The sequence below is a fragment of the Neovison vison genome, chromosome 6 (assembly GCF_020171115.1).
Source record: "Neovison vison isolate M4711 chromosome 6, ASM_NN_V1, whole genome shotgun sequence".
Classification (NCBI taxonomy): domain Eukaryota; kingdom Metazoa; phylum Chordata; class Mammalia; order Carnivora; family Mustelidae; genus Neogale; species Neogale vison.
The window spans coordinates 125666515-125692043 of NC_058096.1; the positions used below are offsets into that span (position 1 = coordinate 125666515).

Genomic DNA, 25529 nt, shown 5'->3' on the forward strand with positions numbered 1-25529 from the left:
GCACATCTTCTGCAGGTTTGAGATTTTTCACAATGAAATGTTGGAGAAAAAAAATTCAATCAATCATACTAGAGAAGATTCCATTATCTTTCTATTCTCTCCTTAGAAAGTGACATTTACAGGGCACCTGGGTGGCTCAGTCAGTTAAGTGTCTGCCTTTGGCCTCAGGTCATGATCCCAGGGTCCTGGAATCAAGCCTCACATTAGGCTCCCCGCTCAGCAGGGAGCCTGCTTCTCCCTCTCCCTTTCCCTTTCCTTCTGTGTGCATGAGCTCTCTCCCGCTCACGCTCTTTCTCTCTCTCAAGTAAACAAATAAAGTCTTAAAAAAAAATGACATTTACAAATGCATTGTCACATGAAAAGCTTATCAAAAAGTACAGAGGCCACAGATTGAGGGGAAAAAAGTATTACAGGGACAACTTGAGCAGTTAATTAAAATCATCACGTAGTTTTTCCCGAACTTGTGATATGTGTGGTATGTCAGCTTTTTAAGTGTTTAATTTTCTGTGGTTTATTTTCCCATTCTTTCTCATATTTATTTAATATTCACTTTTGTCCTGGTTTTACATTTTAAATTTTATGTTCTTTTTCTTTCAGAGGGTCCCCCAATCACAGGAACTTCAGGCTGCATGGCACCTGGTTATACCCTGGCCTCCAAGGCCTACCAAGGCCTAGATGGTAAAGACCCAGAAAAGCCAGCGGCAGCCTGGGGAGGAGGCTGGGGCGCTGTAAGGGACCACCTGAAGCCTGGGGCCACTGTGGGGCCTGCTTCTGCTGTGGTGAGGGATGGCTTCCCAGCAGCACCACCTCCCACAGGCATCTGGCTCTGCTCTACAGCAGTCCACCCACTGCTTAGCTCCAAGCCTGCTGAGTCCAAATGCGGGTCAGACAGCACCCCCTCCCAGCAGTCCTCCCAGATGACCACAACCCCTGCACCCCTCCACTCCCGAGTTCATGCATTCCTCCAGCATGGTGAGTACACTGCCATGGAGTGGCCCACCAGTTTGGGTGTCTGTCTCTATAGCAGGACACTGACCTTCCCAAAGGCAGGGGCGTAAGTCACACCCATTTCTGCCTACGGGTCCTTGCACATAGCCATGCTCCGTAAGTGGACATGAATGAAGCGGAGAATGAATAAAGGAACTCATAGATGCCGAGACAGACCAGTCCTGGCCAAATCTGAGAGGCACAGATTAGAATCTCCAGGGGTCAGGCATGCCTGCTGCACTCCCCACTCAGGCAGCCAGTGGGGCAGGCTGGCCTGCGCCCTGACACCTGCCTGTCCCCCAGCAGGCCAGATGCCAATGCGTCTGGTTTACCAAGGGGTGGACATCAGGCAGTTCTCTGCCTGTGGGAGGCAGCTCTTCTTAGGTAAACCCAATGCCCAATGTGGAGCTAAAATTCACAACCCCGAGATCAAGAGGCACATGCTCTACTGACTGAGCCAAATGACAAAAATAAGACACACCAATGGGGCAGCAGAAGTGGGGCAAAAGGGTGGAGTAGGAAGCTGTCAACAATAGGGAGAGACATGATGTTGGGTATGTCAAACGCAAACTTCTTTTATCCTGGGTTGCCCATTAGCTTCATAGAACTAGTGCCGGGCTTGTGATGCTAACTAACAGAACTGACCTGGTAAAGAACTCTCCCCTACCTTGGGGCACTGTCTCCCCCTGTGGAAATCTGTTCTTCCTCGCTGATGCCCCAGCAAGCCGTACTTGGACACCTTCTTATCTGGCTGGCTTCTACTGCACAGCATGTTTTCCAAATTTGGCTAAAGAAAAGTGGACTCGTTTCCCACCTTTCCTTTTTGTTCTAACCCAGGCTTCCTTTGTACCTGCAAGGATGGCAGTGCTGGGACTTGGGGGTATGGGATCTATACTTAGACCGAGAGGCTGAAAAGTGCACATGGGGAGGTCCCCTGGGGTATTTTCAGGCAGGCAGGGTTTGGGACAGGGAAAAGACTGCATGGCAGATCCAGGCTCCCCCTCCTGAGACATCACCCACCTTTTGTCCGAAGTAGAGCTTGGTGAAAGTGAAGGTTCTTAAGTGGATGCTCTTCTCCCGGATCTTGGGCTCAAGTTTCTCCCGGAACTTGTTTTCCATGATCATGCTCAGGTAGGGCCAGGTCTGAGAGATGATCTGTGCCAAGAGGAGGCTCTTGGGGGTCAGGTCTGTTTCCCCCACCAAGACCCAGGCCTGCCCAGGACAACCTGACCCAGGTGTGGGGGTCCCGTAGCCCTTACGCTGCAGCACCCACAGGCCTGCCTGCCCACCCACTGACCCACCTATCCGTCTATCTGTCCATCAGACATCGCATAACTCCAACAGTGCTTCTCACACCTGCCCAGGCAGTGGGAACCCAAGATTTGGTGCTCTTTTGCAGAGCACCGTGAAACAGTCACTAAACATAGTATTATGAAACTTCTTGTTCTGTGCTAAAACAGAAGCTCTCAAAGGCAACACTGTGGTGTAATCAACAAGTAGCAGGTGCCATGGGGGTGTGGGGAAGAGACGTGGGGAGGGGGGGTGCCAGTGAGGGGTACGAAGGGAGCAGCAGCAGCAGTTCTGTCTGGGGCAAAGTCTTCTCCCTTTCCTTCTCCTGGACCTGGGTCATAGTTCACAAGATGCACCTTGCATTCCCCAGACCCATCATGAGAGGAGCCTGAGGCAGTGATGTTTCAGGGCTTTACCACTTCCATTCTATTAAGAGCCCCCTTAGGGCTGGTCCCATCTTCCTGACTCCCTGCTTTGTGGTCTGCCGAGTGCATCTTGAGCACAAAGCTCTTTGGGACACAAGTGGTACCCCCGTGTAGGGTCCGTCTACACAACTGTATCCCCATCCGTGCCCTGAGCAGAGGGCAGGAAGCTGATCTAACCAGCACAAGTCCCCAGCATCTTGTGTGCGACTCAGTGTCAATGCAAGAAACGACACAGCATACAAGTGCACCCGTGAACTGGTAGACATGCAGGCCCGAAGAACAAGGTCTGTCCCAGGGGCCCTGGGCCCTGCATTAGTCCACAGAAACCAGGTGACCAGGGGAAAGGAGCAGCGTACTTCCTCCAACTTCTGTCTGCCAGCTGGGAGCAGTTTCTGACCCACGTGGCAATGACATATCTGGTAACACGAGACTATCAGCCTTGGCTCAAAAACCATTAGAAAGTCCTTTTTTATACCTAAACTCAAGTCATTCCTGCTATGGACTTTTCCAACCAGAACAGAGGCAAAGCCTCTATAGAAAAAGTCCTGAATCAGGATACCTGAGGGGGTGGGAAGGTACTGGAGTCTCCACATCTAGGAGACAGTTTTGGACTCATCAGGCAGGGGAGACTCTGTTTCCTCATCTGTAAGAAAAGGCCAGACCAGGAGTCTCAGAGCCGGGCCCTCCCAGGGCTTCCCGCAGCAGGGCCCAAGGGTGTGACCAGCAGGATCCAACAACAGTGGTCATACTGATGACGACGGTGTTCCTGACCTTTGGGCCCTGTGGCGCTTTCATTACCTGAGGGATCCTCACAACCTCCCAAGGCAGGGACCATAATTATCCCCACACACAGATGAGAGATGGGCTCTGAAAGGCCAGGCACCCTGTAGGAGGATGCCGAGTCATTGGAGGCAGATCCCGGCTGGCCACAGGCGAAGGGCAGCTGGGGTGAGATACCGCCCTCCTCTCCTGGGAGGCCCTGATCCTGGCCTCCTGCCGGGCTGCATTTTTCTCTGTACTTCCTGGTGTTTTCTAACATTTCTGCTCTGCCTGTGCATTAATTTCACGCTAAAGAAAGGTGTTTGTTTTTTAAAGAGAGTCACTGACAAGGAGAAGAACGCTGAGGGTTACTGCCAACAGGCCTTTGTGGCACAGCTCCCATCCAGGGTGGGGACACTGAGCCTAGGGGCACCAAGGGGACCAGGCCAAGGAGGCCGGCCCCGCCAGGCCCACCTCAGCCTTACCTTGTTGGCCCACTCGACCCGCTCCACATCCGGGAAGTGGATCTAGGGAACAGAAGGCGTGAGGGTAAGTCAGACTCAGCCTGTGCCTCCTCCTTTCCCCCAGACCCTGCCTCGAAGCCAGCGGTTCCCGCTCCCACCCCACGTTTGCCTCTGCTCTGCCTCCCCGCCCCCACTCAGCACTCGCCAGGCACCGACCAGGAGACTCGCCAGCTCTGCCCAGGGGCACACTGTCCGATGGGGCAGGCGACAAGCGGCCAGACCGCACCAACGGTGCCCCAAGGCTCGCAAGTAGGCGGTTCCGGGCAGACTGCGCCCAGCAGCCAGGAGGCTGGAAGGGCGGGCGGGAACCCCCTGTTTGCTTATGCAAATAAGCCCCGCCTTCTGGGGGGGAAATGTGGAACCCCCACCCGGCTCAGCTCCTCGCCAATTCCGTCCTTAGTCTTTTTTTTTTTTTTTTTTAAAGATTTTATTTATTTATTTGAGAGAGAGAGACAGTGAGAGAGAGCACGAGCGAGGAGAAGGTCAGAGAGCGAAGCAGACTCCCCATGGAACTGGGAGCCCGATGCGGGACTCGATCCCGGGACTCCAGGATCACGCCCTGAGCCGAAGGCAGTCGTCCAACCAACTGAGCCACCCAGGCGTCCCCCGTCCTTAGTCTTTTAATGACACAAGTAATCGTGGCCTCTGGAGAAAAATTAGAAACTGTAGGTGAGCAGAAGGAAAGACTTTTTTCTTTTTCTTTTTTTTTTTTTTTTAAAGATTTCACTTATTTATTTGACAGAGATCATAAGTAGGCAGAGAGGCAGGCAGAGTTGGTCCCGCCGAGCAGAGAGCCCGAAGCGGGGCTCAATCCCAGGATTCCGGGATCGTGACCCCAGCCAAAGGCAGAGGATTTAACCCACTGAGCCACCTCAAAGACCCCAAAGACATTTTTATCGGAGAGTGCTGAGTGACAACCACCATTAACAGGTGTCTCCTTCCAGCCTCTTGTAGAAATAAGCATATGTAGTTTTCACAGAAATTGAGGTCAGTGTTTGCTTGTCTGCTTTTTTTCAGTTAGCAGCAGGTAGGATGGTGGTGATTCCTAAGATAACAATTGCCAATCTGAAAGGCTTGGAAAGGGGATCATGCTGTTTGCCTAGGCAACAGGGGAATGGGGAGCACCCCTACCCAGCAGGCCAGATCCTGTTCTCACACAGGGAGCTTCCTTCAAGTCACAGCCCCCAGCCACATCCCTGGGTTGCCTAGCAGGGGGGCGGGCTGCATGGGGCTGGGCGGAGGGTTGAGGGGGTGAGTGGGTGACGATCCTATCAGCTAACCTTTGCACGACCTGATTCTGACAGTTCTGAATCCCTTCCCTGCCAGAGGCTCAATCTCCACCAGTATCTGCTGAGCTTCTCATAGACCCCCCAGCCCAACCCCAAGGTTTTCAAGGACAAATGGGCAAGACCACTGGTGCCTGACACAAAACGTGATCAGTAAAATGGCAGCAATGGCCATTTCTGTTGCCAAGTCCTCAGAGCACAGGCCAACTCAGGATCACATTCATGGTGGGCAGAGGACCTCCCAAGGTCAGGAAAGGAAACATGTCCATACAGTTCACACACCTACCTAGTGCACACCAGGCCTTGGGGTAGCTCTGGGGGTGCCCTGAAGGCCCAAACATAGACTCTGGCATAGAACACTATGCCCAGGAGTATAGAGTAATTTAATTCCTTTAGGAATTTGACTTTTTAAAAAAAGATTTGGAGTGGGGAGAAGGTGCTGAGGGAGAGAGGGAGGAAGAGAATCCTAAGCAGACTCCCTGCTGAGTGTGGAACCTAGTGCAGAGCTAGATGTCACGACCCTGAGATCATGACCTGAGCCGATATCAAGGGTGGGTGACTTAACTGACTGAGCTACCCAGATGCCTCTTAGGAGCAGTTTTTTTTTTTTTTTTTTAAAGATTTTCTTTATTTATTTGACAGAGATCACAAGTAGGCAGAGAGGCAGGCAGGCAGAGAGAGAGAGAGAGAGAGAGAGAGAGAGGGAGGAGGAAGCAGGCTCCCTGCTGAGCAAAGAGCCAGATGTGGGGCTCAATCCCAGGACCCTGGGATCATGACCCAAGCTGAAGGCAGAGTCTTTAACCCACTGAGCCACCCAGGCGCCCCTTAGGAGCAGTTTTTAACAGCCTTGAGAAGTCAGAGAAGCCCAGTGCTTCTGGGACTCCCAGAACATCAAGCCCTTCTTCCAGCCTCAGTTTCTCCAGTTCTGGACAATGATACATATTAACTTGAAGAAACATCTAATATTCCCAGGTGCTAAAGGAAAATCCCTGCCTGGTTCCCAGAGGGGGAGCTGGCCCAGTCCATAGGAATAGAAGGGAAAGAGGGGAAAAGGATCTGGGGGAAGTGGGCAGGAACTAGGGCTGGCCCATCCAGCTCACTGGGGAGCAGCAGCCTATTCACCAGACACTCCCTGCCGCTGCTGCCCTGGGTTAGGTTCCAAGCCCCTAAGAGGCAAAGGGAGCTGAGGCCTTTCATTGCTCTGTATCACTCCTCCCAGCACTGACATAACAACTCCATGTGGGGCTGAAACTGACATCCCCATCTCTTTCATTGCTCCATTCATCACCATCTTCAACTTCATTTCTTCCAGGAAGCCTTTCCTGATCTCTCAAGTCAGAGATAGGTGTCCCTACTAGGTATCTGCCAGTTCTCCATTGTGGCTTTTAATAGACCTCTTTAGAGCTGCTGGGTCTTACTGCCCGCCTCCTTACTAGCCTGTAAGCTCTAGTGGGCTGACCTATTAGTGCCTGACCCCAGCATATGACTATCTTAATAAATATTTGTGGAATGAATGAACGCATAAATGAATGCAAACTTCTTGCCTTCCAACAGCTCCCAGGCTAGTAAAGGAAGCAGACAATTAACAGACCATTCCAGTATAGGATCATACCAAGGTGCAGGGAGTGGGACCCTCACAGAGGAGAAAGGTGGGCTTTCCCTGGCACCCTTATGCCTCTTCTGCCCAAGCCAGCTGGCTGGACCCCTCCCTCTCCTCTTTCCATCCTGACCACTGTACTCCCATCCTGCCCCTGGGCACAACTGATATGTATATCCCCTCCACCTCCTATCACACCTCTCCAGGGGAGGACCCAGAGGGAGGTACTGCACCACTGGGAGCTAGTTCTAATCTCCTGCACCCTGGAAAAGTGATCCAGCCTGGCAGGTCCTATCCTGGCCACATTTGGGAGCCAGTCAGACTCCCAGACTCAGATTCCTGAGCTGCCTTTCACACCTACTGAATCAGAGTGTTTCCAGGTGGGGCCTTGCAATTTATTTTTAACCAGCTCCTGGCATGACTCTGGAGATCCAGCAGAGTTGGTTGTGAAATATCAATGACCAGCCCAGCCCTTGCATTAGAGTGGCCCACACTCACACTGACTGTGTGGGCAGCAGCGGAGTGCCCGGGGCCGCATTGTTTTCATGTTCTCTTGGCCAGCCATACTAGTGTTTGAGGCTCCTTGCTAAGACACTCCTCTAGAGAACAAGTCTGAATGCCCTGATGAGAGCAATTCAGGCCAAGAAAATAAGGGATCATCAAGTCAGCCTCTTCTGCCTCAGGCACCCGGCTGGCTCCTCTCTGCCTGAATCTCAGCACCTGTCAGGACTCCCCAGTGAGCCAAATCCTGAGCCAGGCCACCTTCTCTGTGACTGCTGCAGAGTAAGTCCTGGGCCAGGGAATGACATCAGAGAGGCAGACACTTACTGAACAACTACTCAGCCCCAATTCTCCCTGGAGACCAAGGAGTCTTTTTTTCCATTATAATTGGCCTTTTAAAACACTCTTTCCCTACTTCAGATTCTCAAAGTTATATCATGTTTTTAATCTGCTGACTTTATATTTTAGCTCTGTACTTAGGTCTTCAGTCTGTCTGAAAGTTTTATAGCAGGTAAGATAGGTATAGAATTTCATTTCTCTCCAAACTCTAAGACAATTTTTTAATAACACATATCCAAAAAAAAAAAATTCCATCTTGCCTCCTGATTTGTGAAGCGACTTTTCTCATATGTCAGCTTCTCGTGTGTACTCTGGTGTGTTTCTGAACTTGGCAAGGAACTCCATGGTCTGAGTGCCTGTTTCCTGCCAGCACCACACCATACTAATCACTGTAGCATGACCCAGGGTAGGGGGGATCCTCTCTGTTTGTTTTTCTTTTTCAAACCAACTCAGTTAATAGTATTTATGCTTCCAAAATGAATTTTAGAATCTTGTCCATCTTCCCTCCAATAATCCTCCTGGGATTTTATATATTTGTGGGAGAACAGATAGCTTTATGATATTAAGTTTTGCATCCACAAACAGAATATTTCCCCTTATTAACTTACATCTGGTTGTATTCATATATAAGATCATAAGTCTTTCTTTATAAAAATCCCGTTTTTTTGTTAGATTACTTAGGAGGTTTTATGGTTATTAAAAATGGTATTTCGTTTTCTGTGCAACTTTGTTGAAATTTGTTGTTGGTTCTAATTGTCCATTAATTCTCATACGTTATTTATATATAATCTCCAATAACCTTTTTATTTTCTTATCTTTATCCTTCTTATTTTTCTTTTTTTCTTTTTTTTTTTCCTTCTTATTTTTCTTAAGTTTGTCTTCATTGGCCAAGCGCTCTGGTACCACACCAGACAGTGGTGGTGACAGCAAGCAGCTCTATCTTGTTCCTGACATCAAACAGAAGTTTTTCCATGAAGCATGCTTTTTGCTGTAGATTTTTAGAGGAAAGCTATCAGATTGAGGATGTTCTTTTCGATAGCTAAATTTCCAAGAGCTTTCGTTAGAAATGGGTATTGAGGGACACCAGGGTGGCTCAGTGGGTTAAACCTCTGCCTTCAGCTCAGGTCATGATCTCAAGGTCCTGGGATCGAGTCCTGCATCGGGCTCCCTGCTGAGCAGGAAGCCTTCCCCCTCTCCCTCTGCTGCTCCCCCTGCTTGTGCTCTCTCTCCTCTCACTCTCTGTCAAATAAATAAATTGTTTACAAAAAAAGAAAAGAAATGGGTATTGAACTACATTCAACGCTTTCTCAAATCTATTGGGATAATTGTGTTATTTTTCCCTTTCGCCCATTAAGATGGCCAACTTAAGTGATTTCTTAATAAAACAAAACCATCTCTAGTTCTTGGGATAAGCCCCATTTGAAGCAGTACATTTAGTTAGCCTGATATCACATTTAGGTTTTATACACTCACGATTCAAAGTGATATCTACAATTTTTGTTTTTGTACAATCCATATCTAGTTTTGGTATAAAGATTTTACAATAAATTATAACACTAGTGATAAAGCTTTTCCATATCCTGTTTTCTGAAACAACCTGTAGATAATAGGAATTACCCAATCAGTGAAGTTTAGTGTTTCTTACCTATAAAGCCATCATAGCCTGAGGCTCTTGGAGTGGGAAATTACATTTTCTCTCTTCAGTGGTTAATGGTGTATTCAAGGTCTCCTTATCTCTTATTGTGGTAATCTGGGCATTTCTAGAAATGTATCTAGTTCAACTAGGTTTTCAAATGTATTGATATATATTTGTTTATATTTTATTATTTTTAATCTGCTTTATCTGTAGTTACTTCTGCATTTTCATTCCAGATTTTATTTTCATCTTTTTCTATTAATAGATCAAGCTCGACTAAGATTTTGCCCATTGCACTAATCTTTTCATAGAACTTCAGTTGTCATTCTTTCCCCTTTACATTTATAATCAAAATTTTTGTTCATTTTCACAATTATATGTATTAATTCTTTCTCTATTCCTTTGATCTAAATCTGTTGCTCTTTTATGTTCTTAGAGTTGAAGAATTTATTTCAGTTTTGGGTTTATTCAAATTCAAACTTATAAATTCCCCTATGATTTTTGCCATTGTATTTTATCATTATTCAGCTTCCTGTCTTTTCATAATTTCTATTACGACTACCTTGCAAACAATGCTTTTTAAATAATGATATTTTTAAATATGTAGACATATGAGATTTCTAAGGCTATTTATTGTTTTCTGATTCCTTTTCTTTATGGTCTTCACAGTCTGTAGGATAGCAATCCACTGGAATATAGTGATAATTCCTTTGTGGACTAGTAATGATTAATTCCTGTGGCTACTCTATATATGATCAAGTTATTAACCATGTCCTTTGTAAAAAAAAAAAAAATCATTCCCTCCCAATATTCTTTATCCTTGTTTCCTCTTTGTCTACTTGATATATCATTTTTAGAGAGGAATGTGTTAGAATTGCCAAGCCAAGCTATAGATTTATCTACTTCTCTGTGCAGTTCTCTTGGGCTGTTGGTTTACATTTCAGGTTTATTTTATGCAGCACATACATGTCCATGATTGCTGTGTTACCTTTTTCATGCTATATGCTATAACATCCTGGTCTTTAGGATGTATCCAAGTTACATTCTATTTTGTCTAATATGAAAATTGCCATTCTCCCTTACTTTTGTTTCAGATTTGCCCAGTTGTATCTTTTTCCACCTTATTTTCAAACTTTTTTGGTTCATGTTATCTCATGTCACTTAAAACTCACCTTAATTCCTTATCAGCCCCATTGTACTGATGAGGAAAGTAAGGCTCAGAAGGGTTGCTCATAGTCACCAGCTATGGAGTCCAGAGCTGAGACACAGACCCAGGTCCATCTCCCCACCAATTCTGTACTTCGGCACCTGGCTGCTCTCACTCCTCTTAAGAAAACCTTATGGACGACTATGTTTTCCTCTTTTACAGAAAGTCTAATTTAGCAGAGGATTGCCCTCATGGTACCTGAGTCTTCACTGGTACACCATGCTTTATAGTTTACAAAGGACATTCTACAGATACTTTCATTTCACCTTCCTAATACTCCATAAGGTGCACAGCAAAGGCACAATCATCCCCATTTTATAGATGAGGAGAGGCTCAGAGACCAGTTGGTACCCGCCCAGATCACCCAGGTGACCGGAACTCACATTTCACCTGCATACAATTTGAGCCCAGCCTACAAATTTTCTCTCCGCGCCTGCTGCACCTGAAGTGTCAGCATGTGAGGTCCACATCTTAGTGTAGAAGTATTTATTCCTTGTGCATTTAAAATTTCACTTCTGACAGCCTCAGTTTTCTCATCCACAAGATGGGTACAATGCTGCCAGTTTCACAGAGTCCCTGAGATGAGTAAATAAGACAATGCATGTGTGGTGCTCGGAACCCTCCCTGGCTCAGTACAAATGCTCCAGAAGTGGTGACCGTTGTTGGCAGTTGTCAGTTGCCCGAGATGCAGACACTCAGCTACCTCTGTCCTCGGGTACATGACAAGAACAATGTCTCCTGGGCTATGTGTCCAGCTCTGTCTGATCCAAAGTCCGGTAAATTGTCTATGGGATCTCCAGATGCCTGTGGCTCAGCGCCTTGGGAAGCCACACAGAAGGGAGAAGAGAAAATGAGAGAACACAGTGAAGGTACCTGAGGCCAGAGAAGGAAGGCAGTTGAGGATAGTTTTCTTAGCCTCTGCTGATTGGCTGAGGGGTATGCTGCAGACAGCCTGGGTCCAATGCCCAGGAGGCACCTGCATGAAACTGCCCAATGTTGGGAGGGCTCCACAGTGAGGCATGGCAGAGGGACCCGTTCAGAGCCTCTCTGCGTGTTTTTCCCCCCTAAACAAAGGAAGGGAAGGCAGAAAAAGACTGGAGGCCTGCCCTCAGGCTGAGTCCTGAAATCACTGAACTTTTGTTCCAATACCTCACAAGGCTGGGGATCCCTGAGACCAGCTGGCTGGGAGACACCCACAGATCCTGGCATTGCAAAGGGCCAGACTCAGGCAGGGGGTTTCAATCTTTTGTGGGTACAAGACCTCCACCTGGAGAGCCCCTTAAAACATGGATTCTTGGTGAGGGTGCTCAGAGATTCTGATCCAGGAACCTGAAGCCTTTGGGCAGGGGCCCGGAAACTTTATCTTTTTTTTTTTTTTTTAAAGATTTTATTATTTATTTGACAGAGAGAGATCACAAGTAGGCAGAGAGGCAGGCAGAGAGAGAGAGAGGGAAGCAGGCTCCCCGCTGAGCAGAGAGCCCGATGCGGGACTCGATCCCAGGACCCTGAGATCATGACCTGAGCCGAAGGCAGCGGCTTAACCCACTGAGCCACCCAGGTGCCCCGGAAACTTTATCTTTAACCAGCTCCCTGGTTGTTCTGATCAAGGTGGTGGAGAGTGTGGGACAGTGAGTGCTCAGGGCTTGCTGGAGGACCTGCTCAGGCCCTGGAAGAAAGTGGCTCCTCCACTCTCTGGGGCTCCTGACTAGGGCTCCAAAGTCACAGTCTGTGTCTCCAGCTGTCATTCTTGGGAGAATACTGCTTTGTCATCAAATTCTTACCAGCAGTTTATGGACCTTGATTCTTTTACAAAGGGAGTATCTTTTGTGCCACAATGAACAAGGGGAGGCAAGAGCTAGCAGATAAAAAATACCATTAGTCTGCCTGGCTTTTTTGGGTGCTGCCCCCGCCCCTAAAGTGTGAGCCACTCCCATTCCCCAGCTGCTTTCTCTAGCCAGACCCCAGGAGTAAGAAGTATTGCCGGGGGGTCCCTGAGGACCAGGGTCTGGTCCTGACCCCTTCTCTGCAGCCTCAGGTTTCTCCTGATTGAGGGAAGTGAGGCTGCCATGCCTCTGCTCCCCAGGTCTACAACCAGGAGATGATGAATGCGAATCCCCCACAATGGAGACACACTCAGAACTCTAGCACCGTTCATACCCCAGACCATGAACACTACCCTGACTGATGTACTACAGGTGTGAGCACTTCCCCAAAGCAGGCCTGGAAAATCTCAAAGTTGCTCTGGCCTGTGGTCAAGTCACCAGGACCCTGGCTGCCTGCCCTTCCCCCTCCAGTGCCTCTCAGAGAACCTTAGAAAGGTGGGGGGCCTCCCCCAGCCCCTGAGGTCTCCCTAATGCTGACTCACATCTGCTGTTAGTGTGCATAGGCCAAAGCCTCCCAGGCAGCATGGTTCATGTTTTGATGACAGCAGTTTTTAGGCAATGGAGGTAACGAGAGCTCAGAACAGAGAGATAGACTAAAGCAAAGTCAAGTCCAAAACAGAATTCCAGGCTCGCAGAGGCCAAGACAAGGGCCCTGCACATCAATGCTTCACCTCCAGGTGGTCGTGTGCTTTATCTCTTAAACCCTTTAGGAAAAATGATCCCACTGCAGTGAGGCAATGAGCCAGAGGGATGCCTGCAGCCATGAGAGCAGAAGCCCAGGCAGGACTTACAGCCCGGCTGGGAGGCCCAGGTGGCAGCTTTGGGTCACGAGACCCTCTCAGGAGGCAGGGGGTGTGGGACAGCTGCACTTAAAGGGCCTGCCTGTCACCAGGCCAACCTGGCTCCCTCCCTGTCACAGGTATGGTAACTCCTCCCATGCGAGCAACCTTGGACCGACCCGCAGATGTAGAGAGGTACAGAGAAGGCCTGTGGGTCTTCTTGTACCTCAAAAACCTGAGACACGCGCCCTCAGAATGATGCAGTCACAGCCACAGAATCACACGTACACACAAAAACACAACCTCTTTGCTTGGACAAAAGCCTCACAGTTCTCTGCACCAGTGGGCATATTGTTACGCTCACACGCCCGCAGACTCAAACTGATGCGGCCAACTCCCTCCCACACTCAGAGAGGAGAGGAGCCCCCTCACAACAAGTATTCCCCAGGGAAGTCTGACTTAGGGAGGCCCTGTGGCTCTGGTCTTCCCAGACAGGCTCCCGCCCCATTGTTCCTATTTGGTGGTTCCGCCTCTGCTGGAAAATGGTCCCTTATTTCCTGGTGAAGCACAACCTTTGACCCATTTTCCCTCTGTTCTTGAGGGATAAACATTTAACCATAAAAATGGCTTCTAGGGCACCTGGGTGGCTCAGTGGGTTAAAGCCTCTGCCTTCGGCTCAGGTCATGATCCCAGGGTCCTGGAATCGAGTCCCACATCAAGATCTCTGCTCAGCAGGGAGCCTGCTTCTCCATCTCTCTCTCTGCCTGCCTCTCTGCCTGCTTGTGATCTCTGTCAAATAAATAAATAAATTCTTTAAAAAAACCAAAACAACAAATGGCTTCTAAATATGTCCACCAGGGGCGCCTGGGTGGCTCAGTGGGTTAAGCCGCTGCCTTCGGCTCAGGTCATGATCTCAGGGTCCTGGGATCGAGTCCCACATGGGGCTCTCTGCTCAGCGGGGAGCCTGCTTCCTCCTCTCTCTCTCTGTCTGCCTCTCTGCCTACTTGTGATCTCTGTCAAATAAATAAATAAAATCTTTAAAAAATAAATAAATAAATAAATATGTCCACTGTTCTACTTTAAATCTCCTGGCTAAAAGTGCTTTATTTATTTATTTATTTTTTTTTTTTAAGATTTTATTTTATTTATTTGAGAGAGAGACAGTGAGAGAGAGCATGAGTGAGGAGAAGGTCAGAGAGCGAAGCAGACTCCCCATGGAGCTGGGAGCCTGATGTGGGACTCGATCCCGGGACTCCAGGATCACGCCCTGAGCTGAAGGCAGTCGTCCAACCAACTGCGCCACCCAGGCATCCCTAAAAGTGCTTTAAAGGAAAAATTTTTGCCAACTTGAAATACTGCCTAATGCTGTTCTAAAATCCACAGGCTCTTTAACAACACACCTGGCCCGTAGACCGGCCTGAGTCACCTGGACCCAGGAGGAGGACACCGCGTGGGTAAGACTGCAAAGGCAGCCACTGGGGACAAGAATCTTGGAGACAAGAGCCTGTTCTCTTTGCTGAAGAAGGAGGGCTTGCTGCACAGAGGGGCTGTCCTTAGCCATCCACAGAGGCGTTTTCTTCAAGGAGACCTGAGAGTAATTGTGAGTGACCAGAGAGTTCCGTCAGACAGTTGGGTTTAGTAATGCCCCCCCAAAAAATGTATCTTAAGACATCCAGATGGCCAACAGACACATGAAAAAGTGCTCCATATCACTTGGCATCAGGAAAATACAAATCAAAACCACAATGAGATATCACCTCATACCAGTCAGAATGGCTAAAATCAACAAGTCAGGAAATGACAGATGCTGGCGAGGATGCGGAGAAAGGGGAACCCTCCTACACTGTTGGTGGGAATGCAAGCTGGTGCAACCACTCTGGAAAACAGCATGGAGGTTCCTCAAAATGTTGAAAATAGAACTGCCCTATGACCCAGCAATTGCACTACTGGGTATTTACCCTAAAGATACAAACGTAGTGATCCAAAGGGACACATGCACCCGAATGTTTATAGCAGCAATGTCCACAATAGCCAAACTATGGAAAGAACCTAGATGTCCATCAACAGATGAATGGATAAAGAAGATGTGGTATATTACACAATGGAATACTATGCAGCCATCAAAAGAAATGAAATCTTGCCATTTGCGACAACATGGATGAAACCAGAGCGTATCATGCTCAGCGAAATAAGTCAATCGGAGAAAGACAACTATCATATGATCTCCCTGATATGAGGAAGTGGTGATGCAACATGGGGGCTTAAGTGGGTAGGAGAAGAATAAATGAAACAAGATGGGATTGGGAGGGAGACAAACCATAAGTGACTCTTAATCTCACAAAACAAACTGAGGGTTGCTGGGGGGAGTGGGGTTGCAAGAAGGGGGGTAGGGTTATGGACACTGGGGAGGGTATGTGCTTTGGTGAGTGCTGTGAAGTGTGTAAACCTGGCGATTCACAGACCTGTACCCCTGGGGATAAAAATATTTGTTTATAAAAAATAAAAAAATTATAAAAAAAATAATAAATGAATGAAAAAAAATGTATCTTTTTGCTTATCAACTAGTATAGGCATTCCTCAGAGATACTGCAGGTTTGGTTCTAGATCATTGGGATGAAGTGACTATTACAATAAAATAAGTCAAATGAATTTTTCAGTTTCCCATATAAAAGCTATGTTTACACTATACTGTAGTCTATTAAGTGTACAATAGTATTATGTTAAAAAATGTACATACCTTAATTTAAAAAATACTTTATTGCTATAAATGCTATCCATCCCCTGAGCTTTCAGGGAGTCATACTCACTAATCACAGATCACCAAATATAATGATGATGAAAAAGTCTGAAATACTGCAAGGATTACCAACATGTGACACAGGGACATAAAGTGAGCAAATGCTGTTGGAAAAATGTGTTGATAGACTTGCTCGATGCGGGGTTGCCACAAACCTTCAATTTGTTAAAAAAAATGCAATTATCTGCAAAGTATAATAAAATGATGTATGCCTTAGAATACCAAGAAGTATAATCCCTGATGCTGATGAGGCCACAGTGACGAGGGAATGAGAATCTTTAAGGTGTTCCTAAGCATTTTTTAAAAAAGATTTTATTTATTTATTTGGGAGAAAGAGAGAGCACAAGCATGAGCATGGAGAGGGGGAGAGGAAGAGGGAGAAGCAGGTTCCCTGGACCCCGAGATCATGACCTGAGCCAAAGGCAGATGCTTAACCGACTGAGCCACCCGGGATCCCAGGTGTTCCTAATCACTGACGTGAGTTTAACATGTAGGAATCCATGGTAAGGAACTTGGGAAACATGGACTAAGATTCCTACCTTGTAGGGCCCGAGGGACAGACTTCTCCTGAGCGCCTACTGTGTACTGGACACCAAGCAAGGAACTGAGGAAACAGACGTGAGCAGGAAACACACCTTTGCCCTAGAAGAGCATTCAGTCTGGAGGAAAAGTCAGACACAAAAATCAGGTGCAAGTGCAGAAAGGACATGGGGTGACAGGCTCCGGATGCTGTGGGGGCCCCGAGGAGTAGGATCTGAGAGTGGGGGGGCCTGAGCTTGGACTTGAAGGAAAAGTCAAGGGAGCCAGGCTGGCGGATCAGGGGGAGAAACTCCAGACATATCTAGGAGAAGCTGCCTGCCTCGGGTAGCCACAAGAGGAGGACACGCTGGGAAATAACAGATCATCAATGCCAGTGAAATGGTTCAGCAGCGCAGGGTACATTCATGTGAAGGATAGCATAATCCTTAAACAGGTTTTTTGGGAGAATGTTGGTAATATAATATTACAAACATAAAAATACAGGAAAAAGAAAAAAGGCACAAGTTTTTTAAAGAACTGTTTTATTCACCTTCCATACAAAAGAAATACACGCAAATAGAACGGTGTGTTTCTGGGTGGAGGGACTATAAACACTTGTCCTAATTCTCTTAGGCCATTTCCAAATGTTCTACAATGGGACTACTTTCACTTTTATAACCAGAAAAACCAGATTTTTTACCAATTTACAACCAATGTAAACTAAAAAACTAAACACAACCCAGGCAAAAGAATGGAGTAGGTGACTCTGGGGTTGAGACACCCTGTGTCCCTGAAAAGTCCCTGGCCCTCTACTCTGAGTGTCTGGGAGACTCCTGGTACACTGGGATGGGGCTTCTAGGGCAGGAGCGGCCACCCCAGCTCCAGCCCCGACTCCCCGTGTGGTCTGAGGGGGTGAACTCTCGTTCCCTTGGCTTGAAGGGCAGGGGAAAAAGAATGGGGCTTTCCCTTTTACTAGTTCCCACTGGGACAGAAAACATTTTCACTCTTCTCTATTTGTGGTAAAGAAGGAGGAAGAGAGAAAGCACTTTCCTCAAGCACGTGTGAACATGTCCGGGCTGTAAACTCCAGGTTTCCCTCAATTAAAAACCCCTGGAACTCTCCTGGGGGAGAAACTCTGAATGGAGGGATGGGAGGGTCAAGAAGGGGGCAGGGAAGCCTAGGTCCCAGTCCCCTGCTCATTTGTGTAGCTGCGTTGTGGCCTCTAGGGGACAGCACACAGCTGCCAGAAGTGCCCTCAGAGTGACTGGGGCCATTCCCACTGAAGTACCAGCTCAACCTGCTGTCAAGACCAGGCTAGGAGGCCGAAGGAAGCTGGTGACCAGCTCTTCACACTTTCTGCCCACCAGACAGGGGGCCACAACAGAAGAGCAGGACAATGGCTGTCCCCTGCCTTGGCCCTGAGCCTTATCTACATCATGATCTCCCCCATTACCAAGGTCCTCAGATACTTGGTCGGAGAAAAGGTTGGTGTGGACACTTCTGTTACAAAAAAATTCAGCCTCTTACACCTAAAGCAATGGGACGTCCCATGTGAGTTTGGGTATCACAAATTGCTGTCCCAGAATCTGCTCACCTCAGAAGGAGCTTATGAGCTCAAGTGACCAAACCTGCCTGGAGGCTTTCTCAGAGCCTTGCCCTGCCACCTCTGAGGACCGATCACACTAAATCAGGAAAGGCGGTTCTAGCAAGTCTGAATCCCCACCCAGTCCAGGGATTCCTTGCAGGTGGGGGCCATGTGTCACGCATATCATCGTGGGCCTGACACACTGTAAGTCCTCAAGAGATGTTTGGGGACTGCATATAGGAATGAATACGTGGATGCTTAACATCCCTGTGTTGGGCCTGGAGGGGTGGATGCCCACATTCTGCCCCTCTTCTTGCCCAACCCTGGCCCAAGACGTGAGAAGTCCATGAAGCATCACAGAGACGTGGGGCAGAGACCCAAGGGGCATGACTAAAATGTGCCGTGCCTCTTCCTTCCCAAGGACAAGACTGACTCCCAGCCATACTCAGGACCTCGCAGGGCTGCAGGGACCTCACAAGTAAGAAGTCCCCTGGCTCCAAGCGGATGTTTAAGACCAGGTCCCCAAGCATGGGCTCCGAGAACTGAGGTAATCTGAGTGGCCCGCCCTGCTCAGAGCTGCCACTGCATTTATTTCCTCTAATTAACCAGAGTGTCAGTACAGGAGGGATCGTGAGAGATGGGGCCAGGACAGAGGGCTGCCCCACCCTCGGAAGGAATGTCATGCTCAGCCCCAGGGAAGCAACGCACTCAGCTCTAGTCCTCGGCCTGAATGCTGGCAGAAGCCTGGAAGAGACCATCCCAGGTACACTTGCTGGGAGCCTTCGAGTGTACCCTGCTTTGTGTGAACCAGTTTAGATGATGGGTAGGCAAGAAATGCTGCCGAACAGTGTCCTGGGGGCCGGCGGCAGGACAGAAAAGCCAATTGGGCTTTTTAGTCGTGATGGCAGACTCCAACCACAGAAGACTCTGCCCAGCATCTCCTAAAGCCTTGCCATTTTCAGAGGGGAATCAGGGACCCCAAGAACACAGGGGGACTTCTCAAGCCTCCCACCCACCCCCACCCGTGAATGAGCATCGGACTCTGAGTCTGTACCTGCCACCACATCACATCAGCCCCACCCCCATCTCAGCAGATACACAGAGTTAATTGTCCCCAGCAAAACTGCCAACTAACTGATTGCTATCAGCTGGCAGGAGAGAGCAAGCCCGGCTGGAGCAGGGATCACAAACAGACGTGTTTGCTGGTGAGACACACTCACTAATGAGTGTCAGACCAGGGAAAGGTCCCATAGGAGGCCTGGGAGACTGAGAATCCCCTTCCCCGGCCCCCCACCGAGCACACACCCGTGCCTCCTCTCCACAGACAGCCTCTCGGGCCAGGCCACAGTCACCTGCAGAACCGACTTCCCAGGGCCTGTGGTAAGACGGGATGGCCGAGTTGGGCCTTCTCCAGCTCTGCAGCAGCAAGGACTTCACTTTCCACTCTGTGCTGTCCCTAGTCCCCAGCCCTAGCAGGGTTGGCTCACTCAAGAGGCTCTTCATTCCCCCAAAAACAGACCTAAACACTGTGCCAGATCTCTACAAAAAAATCTATCCCAGACCATTCACACACAGAGACACATAGAACACTCACACATGAACAGTGAGCGGCAGCTGCTCCTCCGTTCAGAGCGCCAGCAGTGGAGGGCAGCTCCCTCCAAGGGACCAGCCATGTGCACTCCACAAAAGAATCCACAGCTTCTTTACCTGTGGCCCCTTTGAAGGCGAAGGAATCCTTCCTTCCAGCTAGCTCTTCCATGGAAGGGAACCAGAGGAGGGGCAGGGCAGTGTGATGTTTGACCCGAGAAACAACCCCTTTCACAGGTGGGGACACTGAGGCTCAGGGAGGGAAAGGACTCACTAAGATCACCTGGGGACAACAGCTTGGAGCAATGTGTTGAGGAGGAGCCTTGACTTCACTGAGAACTAGTCATGGCCACCAGAGCCTGGCAGGAGAGTCTTGTTCCAGCTCAGCCTGGCCCGGGCCTCCAACCCCTCACGGGGTCTTGGTGCAAAGTAGAACTAGATGCCCTTTCCAAGCAGCAGGTGGACTGGATTCCCCACATCCCTTCACTGGGAAATGCCATGCAGGGGACGACTCACAGGGCTGTGCCTGAGTGCTGTAGCCAAGACCCTTCACTCCTCATCAACCCCTGCCCTTCCCTGCCAACTATGGGCTTGTCATCTGTTGTTTTGTAAAAATATTTCTTGAGACCAAAGGAGGTGGTAAGTCATCGACCCTGCTTCCGTGCAAGGCAATCAGTTCTCCAAACAGGGAAATGGCACACTGAAAGGCCCATGTATAGAATAAGGACTCCCATGCTCTAAAATCATGGGCAAGGAGCACACTGCCTCCGCCATACCCAGAGCCAAGGCTTTCTCATCTGGTCTCTCTTCTCTAGGTTTATTCCTCCCTTCGTGCTGCTTTTTACAGGGCCTTTCCAAAGCCTTCCACAGGCTCCTTGTGACCTTCAGAATCAGGCCTTTCCAAAGCCTTCCACAGGCTCCTTGTGACTTTCATGGCTGCTCCAACCTCTATCAAGCCCACCTCAGTGGGGCCCCTAATACACACTTCAGCCAAACCAAACCAAACCAAACCACACAGTACGCTCTCATACACTGGCCACGGTGTGCTTCTGTGCTGTGCTCGAAAGCTTCCCCCAGCTTGGAATCCCCTTCATAGCACCACTGCCTCAATCCAAAAGGCAATCCAGGCCCAGCCCACCAGCCAGGAGAGTCCAGAGAACATAAACTGAGGTCAGGCCCTTCCCAGGACTCTGCCAAAGAAGAGGGAGGCTATGGTCTGGGGACAATCTGCTATGGAAATCAAGTGGGATGTCCTTCACTCCATGCTTTCAACCCTTGGCTGGACCCTATTCAGGATACCTCTGGCTTCTCTGAGACCTCCATGGCAATTATCTATATTGCATCTACTTCCTGCTCCAGACTGCCCTCTTGGAAGGAGAGACGCCATTATCTTCCTCTGTGTGTCCCTATGCCCAGCTGGGTCAGGCCTGGGGTATAGTTTATGAGGTTAGGTAGCTTCTTGTGTTGCCTTACACATCAGGCTGAGCTCTCCGTTGGCTAGTTTCATGTTGCGTTTGGTGTTTATGTGCATGGGGGCATGTTGGGGGGGGGCACATCAATGCCCCTACAGGATGTGACTCTTGCCTCAATTTCAGAAACATTGCCTTTTGTACACAACCAAGTGTCTGGAGGTGTTCCCTAATCCAAGGAAGGGCAGAAAGGGAGGCCTGTCACTAGGTGAGGCCTCTCACCCACCCTCATGGACTGAAGCCACCATGGGGTCCAAACAGAGATATGACAGGCATCCAAAACTCCCTCAACAATGAGCAAGGCACGTGGATAGGTCCCGGCCTGCTCTCTGGATCCAGTTCTTTCAGGATTACAACCCCCCAAAGAATAATCAGCATAATCAAGAGACAGGCCCCAAATACCATTCCCATGGCTGCTCCCCTACGAAAGTTGTCATTGTGCTTTTTTATTGTCACCCTTATAAAAGGTTTGGGCCCCCTCGTCCTCGGTATATGTAAACCAATTTATAAAACTGTACTCAGTCCGTGTATTAAATATCAGTGTTTTGCAGTGAGCCATATTCCCCAAATTCTTATGTTGAAATCCTAACTGCCAGTACCCCAGAATGTGACTCTTTTTAGACACAGTGTCTTTAAATAGGTGATTAATTTAAAATGAGATTATTAGGATGGGCCCTAACCCAATCTGACTGGTGACCTTGTAAGAGGGGGACATTTGGGCACGGATATGTACAGAAGGAAGACCCTATGAAGACACAGGGAGATAGCTACCTACAAAGCAAAGAGAAGCCTCAGAAGAAGCAGAGTGCTGATGCCTCGATCTAGATGATTTTTTGTTGTGTGTCTGTGCTACTTTGCTATAGCGACCATAGCAAACTAATATAGTAAGGCTTAATTTCTCTCGTTTTAAAGATAAACAGGCCTTTCGAATATGTTCTCGGCATACCTCATTTTGTTGGCTACTCTCACGGTGGGGCTGAATTTTAGAATAAAGTCATCAGGCCAGAGGAAATGTGGGGTCTGGTGACTTCTGGTCATCTCCCCCTGTGGGCCTGAGAGTATCTGGTAGCATCAGAGAAGCACCCAGAAGTGCAGTTTGCCACAGACCAAAGCTTGGTCCCAAAGCCCCTGTTGCCAGTGTTTCCCAAATTCAGCCATGTGCCTCAGTTCCACCTGGGAGTTGTGAGGTGGGGCTCAGAACTTGTTTTTGTTAAGCAGGCCAGGTGCTTCTCAGAACTGGAAGCATTTGAGAAACCCTAGTCCAGGCCATTCCACACTAGGAGATGGGTCTGTAGTGTGGAACGTGAATGTTGAATGTGTCTGGGCACGTCTGAGCGTCCCTACCATGTAGAGGAAGGGAGAGAAGCTGGTGATCCAGCCTCCCACCCCATCCCTTCAATCCCATCTCTAGGCCAGCCTCCTCTGTCTGTTGGGACCTCTGTTGAGGCAGCTAGTCTGCAGTTTTGTCATTGCTGCATTTGCGGATCAGTTTTGCACCCAGCGTTTTGTGTGTGTGTGTGTGTGTGTGTGTGTGTTTGAATCAACATGCGGGTGGAAGAAACGCCTTCTGCTCCCCCGCCCCGAGTAACTTTGCGAAGTCCCAGACGCCCATTTTTTTTTTCCCCCTGGGTGTGGCCCGCCCGTGACTTTTCTCCCAGGCTCTGGGCCCTTCAGTGAAACCTAGGTTCCCCACCCCCGACGACAATCTCCCCCCAACCCGCCATTCTGGGAACGGCGGTGGAGAGGAGACTGAGGGACGGCCGTGGCGAGGGGCTCTGTGCTCCGGGCTTGGTGAGGCAACAGGTGTGCGGATCGCGCAGCTGCAGCCCCCAGCTCCCCAACCGAGCGCAGGTTCTTTCCAAACCTCTAAGAGCAGCCGCCCCACCTCCGACCTCCGCCCGGCTCCCCACAGCTCACCCAGGCCGGCAGGTGCTGGTCCCTCAGCTCGCGGCTAATGAACTGGCGTTCGTTGTCCAGGAATTCGAAGGCGGCCGCCAGACGCCCAAGCTTCCCGCGGCGGTTCCTGCGCCACCACATCCACAGCAGAGCGCCGAGCAGCAGCCAGGTTATGCTGAGCCCCACGTAGCCGGCTAGGTAGACGGGAGCCAGGTAGAAAAGCACTCGCGCCGCAAAGGTGTACAGCTCCGGTAGCAGCTGGCTAGACAGGCGCGGATCTGGGCTGGGTGCGCGCTGGTCTCTCTGGGTACCGCGGTCACCAGGAGCGCCGGGGGCGCAGGGCTCCTCTGCTTGCATCTCGTCGCCGCCTCGCTGTCCTTTCCCAGAGCTTCACCTGAGCCCAGGTTCCCGCGCCCTGACACCCGGGCACATCGCTCGGCCAAACGCGAGAATCCGGGCACCGTGCTACACTAGCCCTGCGGAACTCGCCGGCGCAGTCTTCGCGCTCAGCTCTCAGAGCTCCTCGCGCTGGAGGGCCGGGCGTGCCGACGCCGTGCGCCGCTGCGCTCTTCTCTCGGCTCTGCTCACAGCTCCGACGTCTCCGCCCCCTAGGGGCGGGCCCGGGGAAGGGGGCGGGGTCAGGCCGTGGGCGAGGCGGCTGTGGGGTTCTGAGGAGCGCCTTTAGACCCGCGACGTCGCGCTCATTCTCAGAGAGTCCGGTTGCAGCGCCCCGGTAGAGCCTTAGTTGGACTAGGTGCCGCCGCAGGCGGTGTATGACTCATCGAGGTGTGTGGACAGATGGCTTGTCATGGATAAACATCACAGAAAACCTGTTTCCTACACCCAGTCTACCAGAGGCAGTCTAGTATGGGCTGTTGGCTGGGTGTTCGAGGCCCTCCACGGACCGGCTCGCCGGGCCTCCCCACCCAAGCGTGGGCCTGACTGAGGCCTCCAACTGGCCCCTAGAGCCCGGCATCGCTGCCCTCCTCTGGCATCTCATAAAGCTTAGACCTGGCCCCCAGCAAAACCTAGCCAGACCCAGGGTCCCTTTTGTCCGCCACAACAACCTCTGTCCCGCATTCTCCATTCTCTGTCGGGTGTCAGTTTGGATCTTAATTCCCTGAATCATCAGACCTGGCGTTTCCGGGTGGCCAGGCCAACCTGCTAGTCTCTGGGGTGCCCGACCCAGCAGGTGACAGGTGGGTACAAGAGAGATGAAGGGCAAGCCCTGGGGAGCTTGGGGGTCAGTTGTGAAGCCAATAGTTTCTACCTAATCCTTTTCTGAATTATCTGAGCAGGGGAGTCTCAGTCTCCACGTTCAGACAGTAAACCGTCTTGTGGAGGGGCATACATTTTAGGCGGGTCGCATGAGTGAGCACATCCATAACTGAAATGTGATTTTGGAGTTGACAAATGTACTGAAATGATTCTAAGCTTTCAGTAATTTCATTGAAAGCCTGGACCCAATGGACAAAAACCAGAAGATCACTTGATTCTCTTTCTCTCTGTCCCTTCAGGTATTCCTCTCTCACTCTGGCCTTATCCTTTTTACCTACTGGATAAAATTACTCGCTGCAATGAGTGTTTTCAATAACAGGCTTGTTCCAGGTGGTTGGAACAGGTGGGCTCTCCTCTATCATTCCCAACCTTACAGGACTCAGTCAAAATGGAAATTGAAACCCTTCCAGCTTAACACTGCTAAGCTATTTCCCAGTGCAGCTTGGGAAATCAATGTAGGAAATGCATCTCATGTGAGGGTTTGTTTTGTTTTGTTGTGTTGGGTTTTGGGTTTTTTTTTTTTTTTGAGAATTCCTTTTTGGATATACACAATCCTATTAAAGGCTCTGAGAAGTCCTTCAGATAGAAAGCTGTTAAATTTTAATTAACTCATAGATGCCTGGGTGGCTTTGTCAGTTAAGTGTCTGCCTTCGGCTCAGGTCATGATCCCAGGGTTCTGGGATCAAGTCCAGTGTTGGGCTCCCCCTCTGTTCCTTCTCCCTGCTCATGTCCTCTCTCTCATGCTCTCTCAAATAAATAAATAGAATCTTAAAGTAAAAATAAATTTTATTTAACTCAATGTTAAATAAAATTATCCAAGGCATCCACGATGCCTTGAGGATTTTTTTTAAACCACAGAATTCTTTTACTCAAACTCTTCTCTTCTTGGTTGACCCAAATCAGCTCATGCTAAAGAACTCAGAATGTATGATAGGGATGTTGGCAAGTGCCCTGGAACCTGCGGCAGGAATCCTGCTGGCTGTCAGGGTGGGTGCACCAGGAAGCTGACTGTTGACTGACTCAGCTCTGAATCCCTGCTGCTCTTCCTACTGACCCGCCTCCTTTGTCTCTGGCTGAAGTGGAGAACACAGCATCTTTCCCACAGCTTCCGGGGTCACAGAACTTTCCAGAGACTGTTTGACCCTTATCCTGTCCCAATTCCAAATGCCCAGAGAGGACCCAACT

The 25529-nt window shown here is 49.4% G+C and overlaps 1 protein-coding gene across 4 annotated transcripts in view; it reads right to left on the reverse strand.

The window, feature by feature from the left end:
• ESYT3 (extended synaptotagmin 3) overlaps positions 1-23623 on the reverse strand; it is a 75529-nt gene extending 51906 nt beyond the window's left edge. For all 4 annotated transcript variants that reach the window (XM_044252265.1, XM_044252266.1, XM_044252264.1 and 1 more), the window contains exons 1-3: positions 23088-23623; positions 3947-3988; positions 2008-2142 (exon numbers count right to left, since the gene is read on the reverse strand). In XM_044252265.1, the coding sequence (XP_044108200.1) occupies positions 2008-2142; positions 3947-3988; positions 23088-23423 (513 nt within the window). In that variant the 5' untranslated portion in view covers positions 23424-23623. The remainder of the gene's footprint in view (positions 1-2007; positions 2143-3946; positions 3989-23087) is intronic.
• Between the last annotated feature and the right edge of the window lie 1906 nt (positions 23624-25529).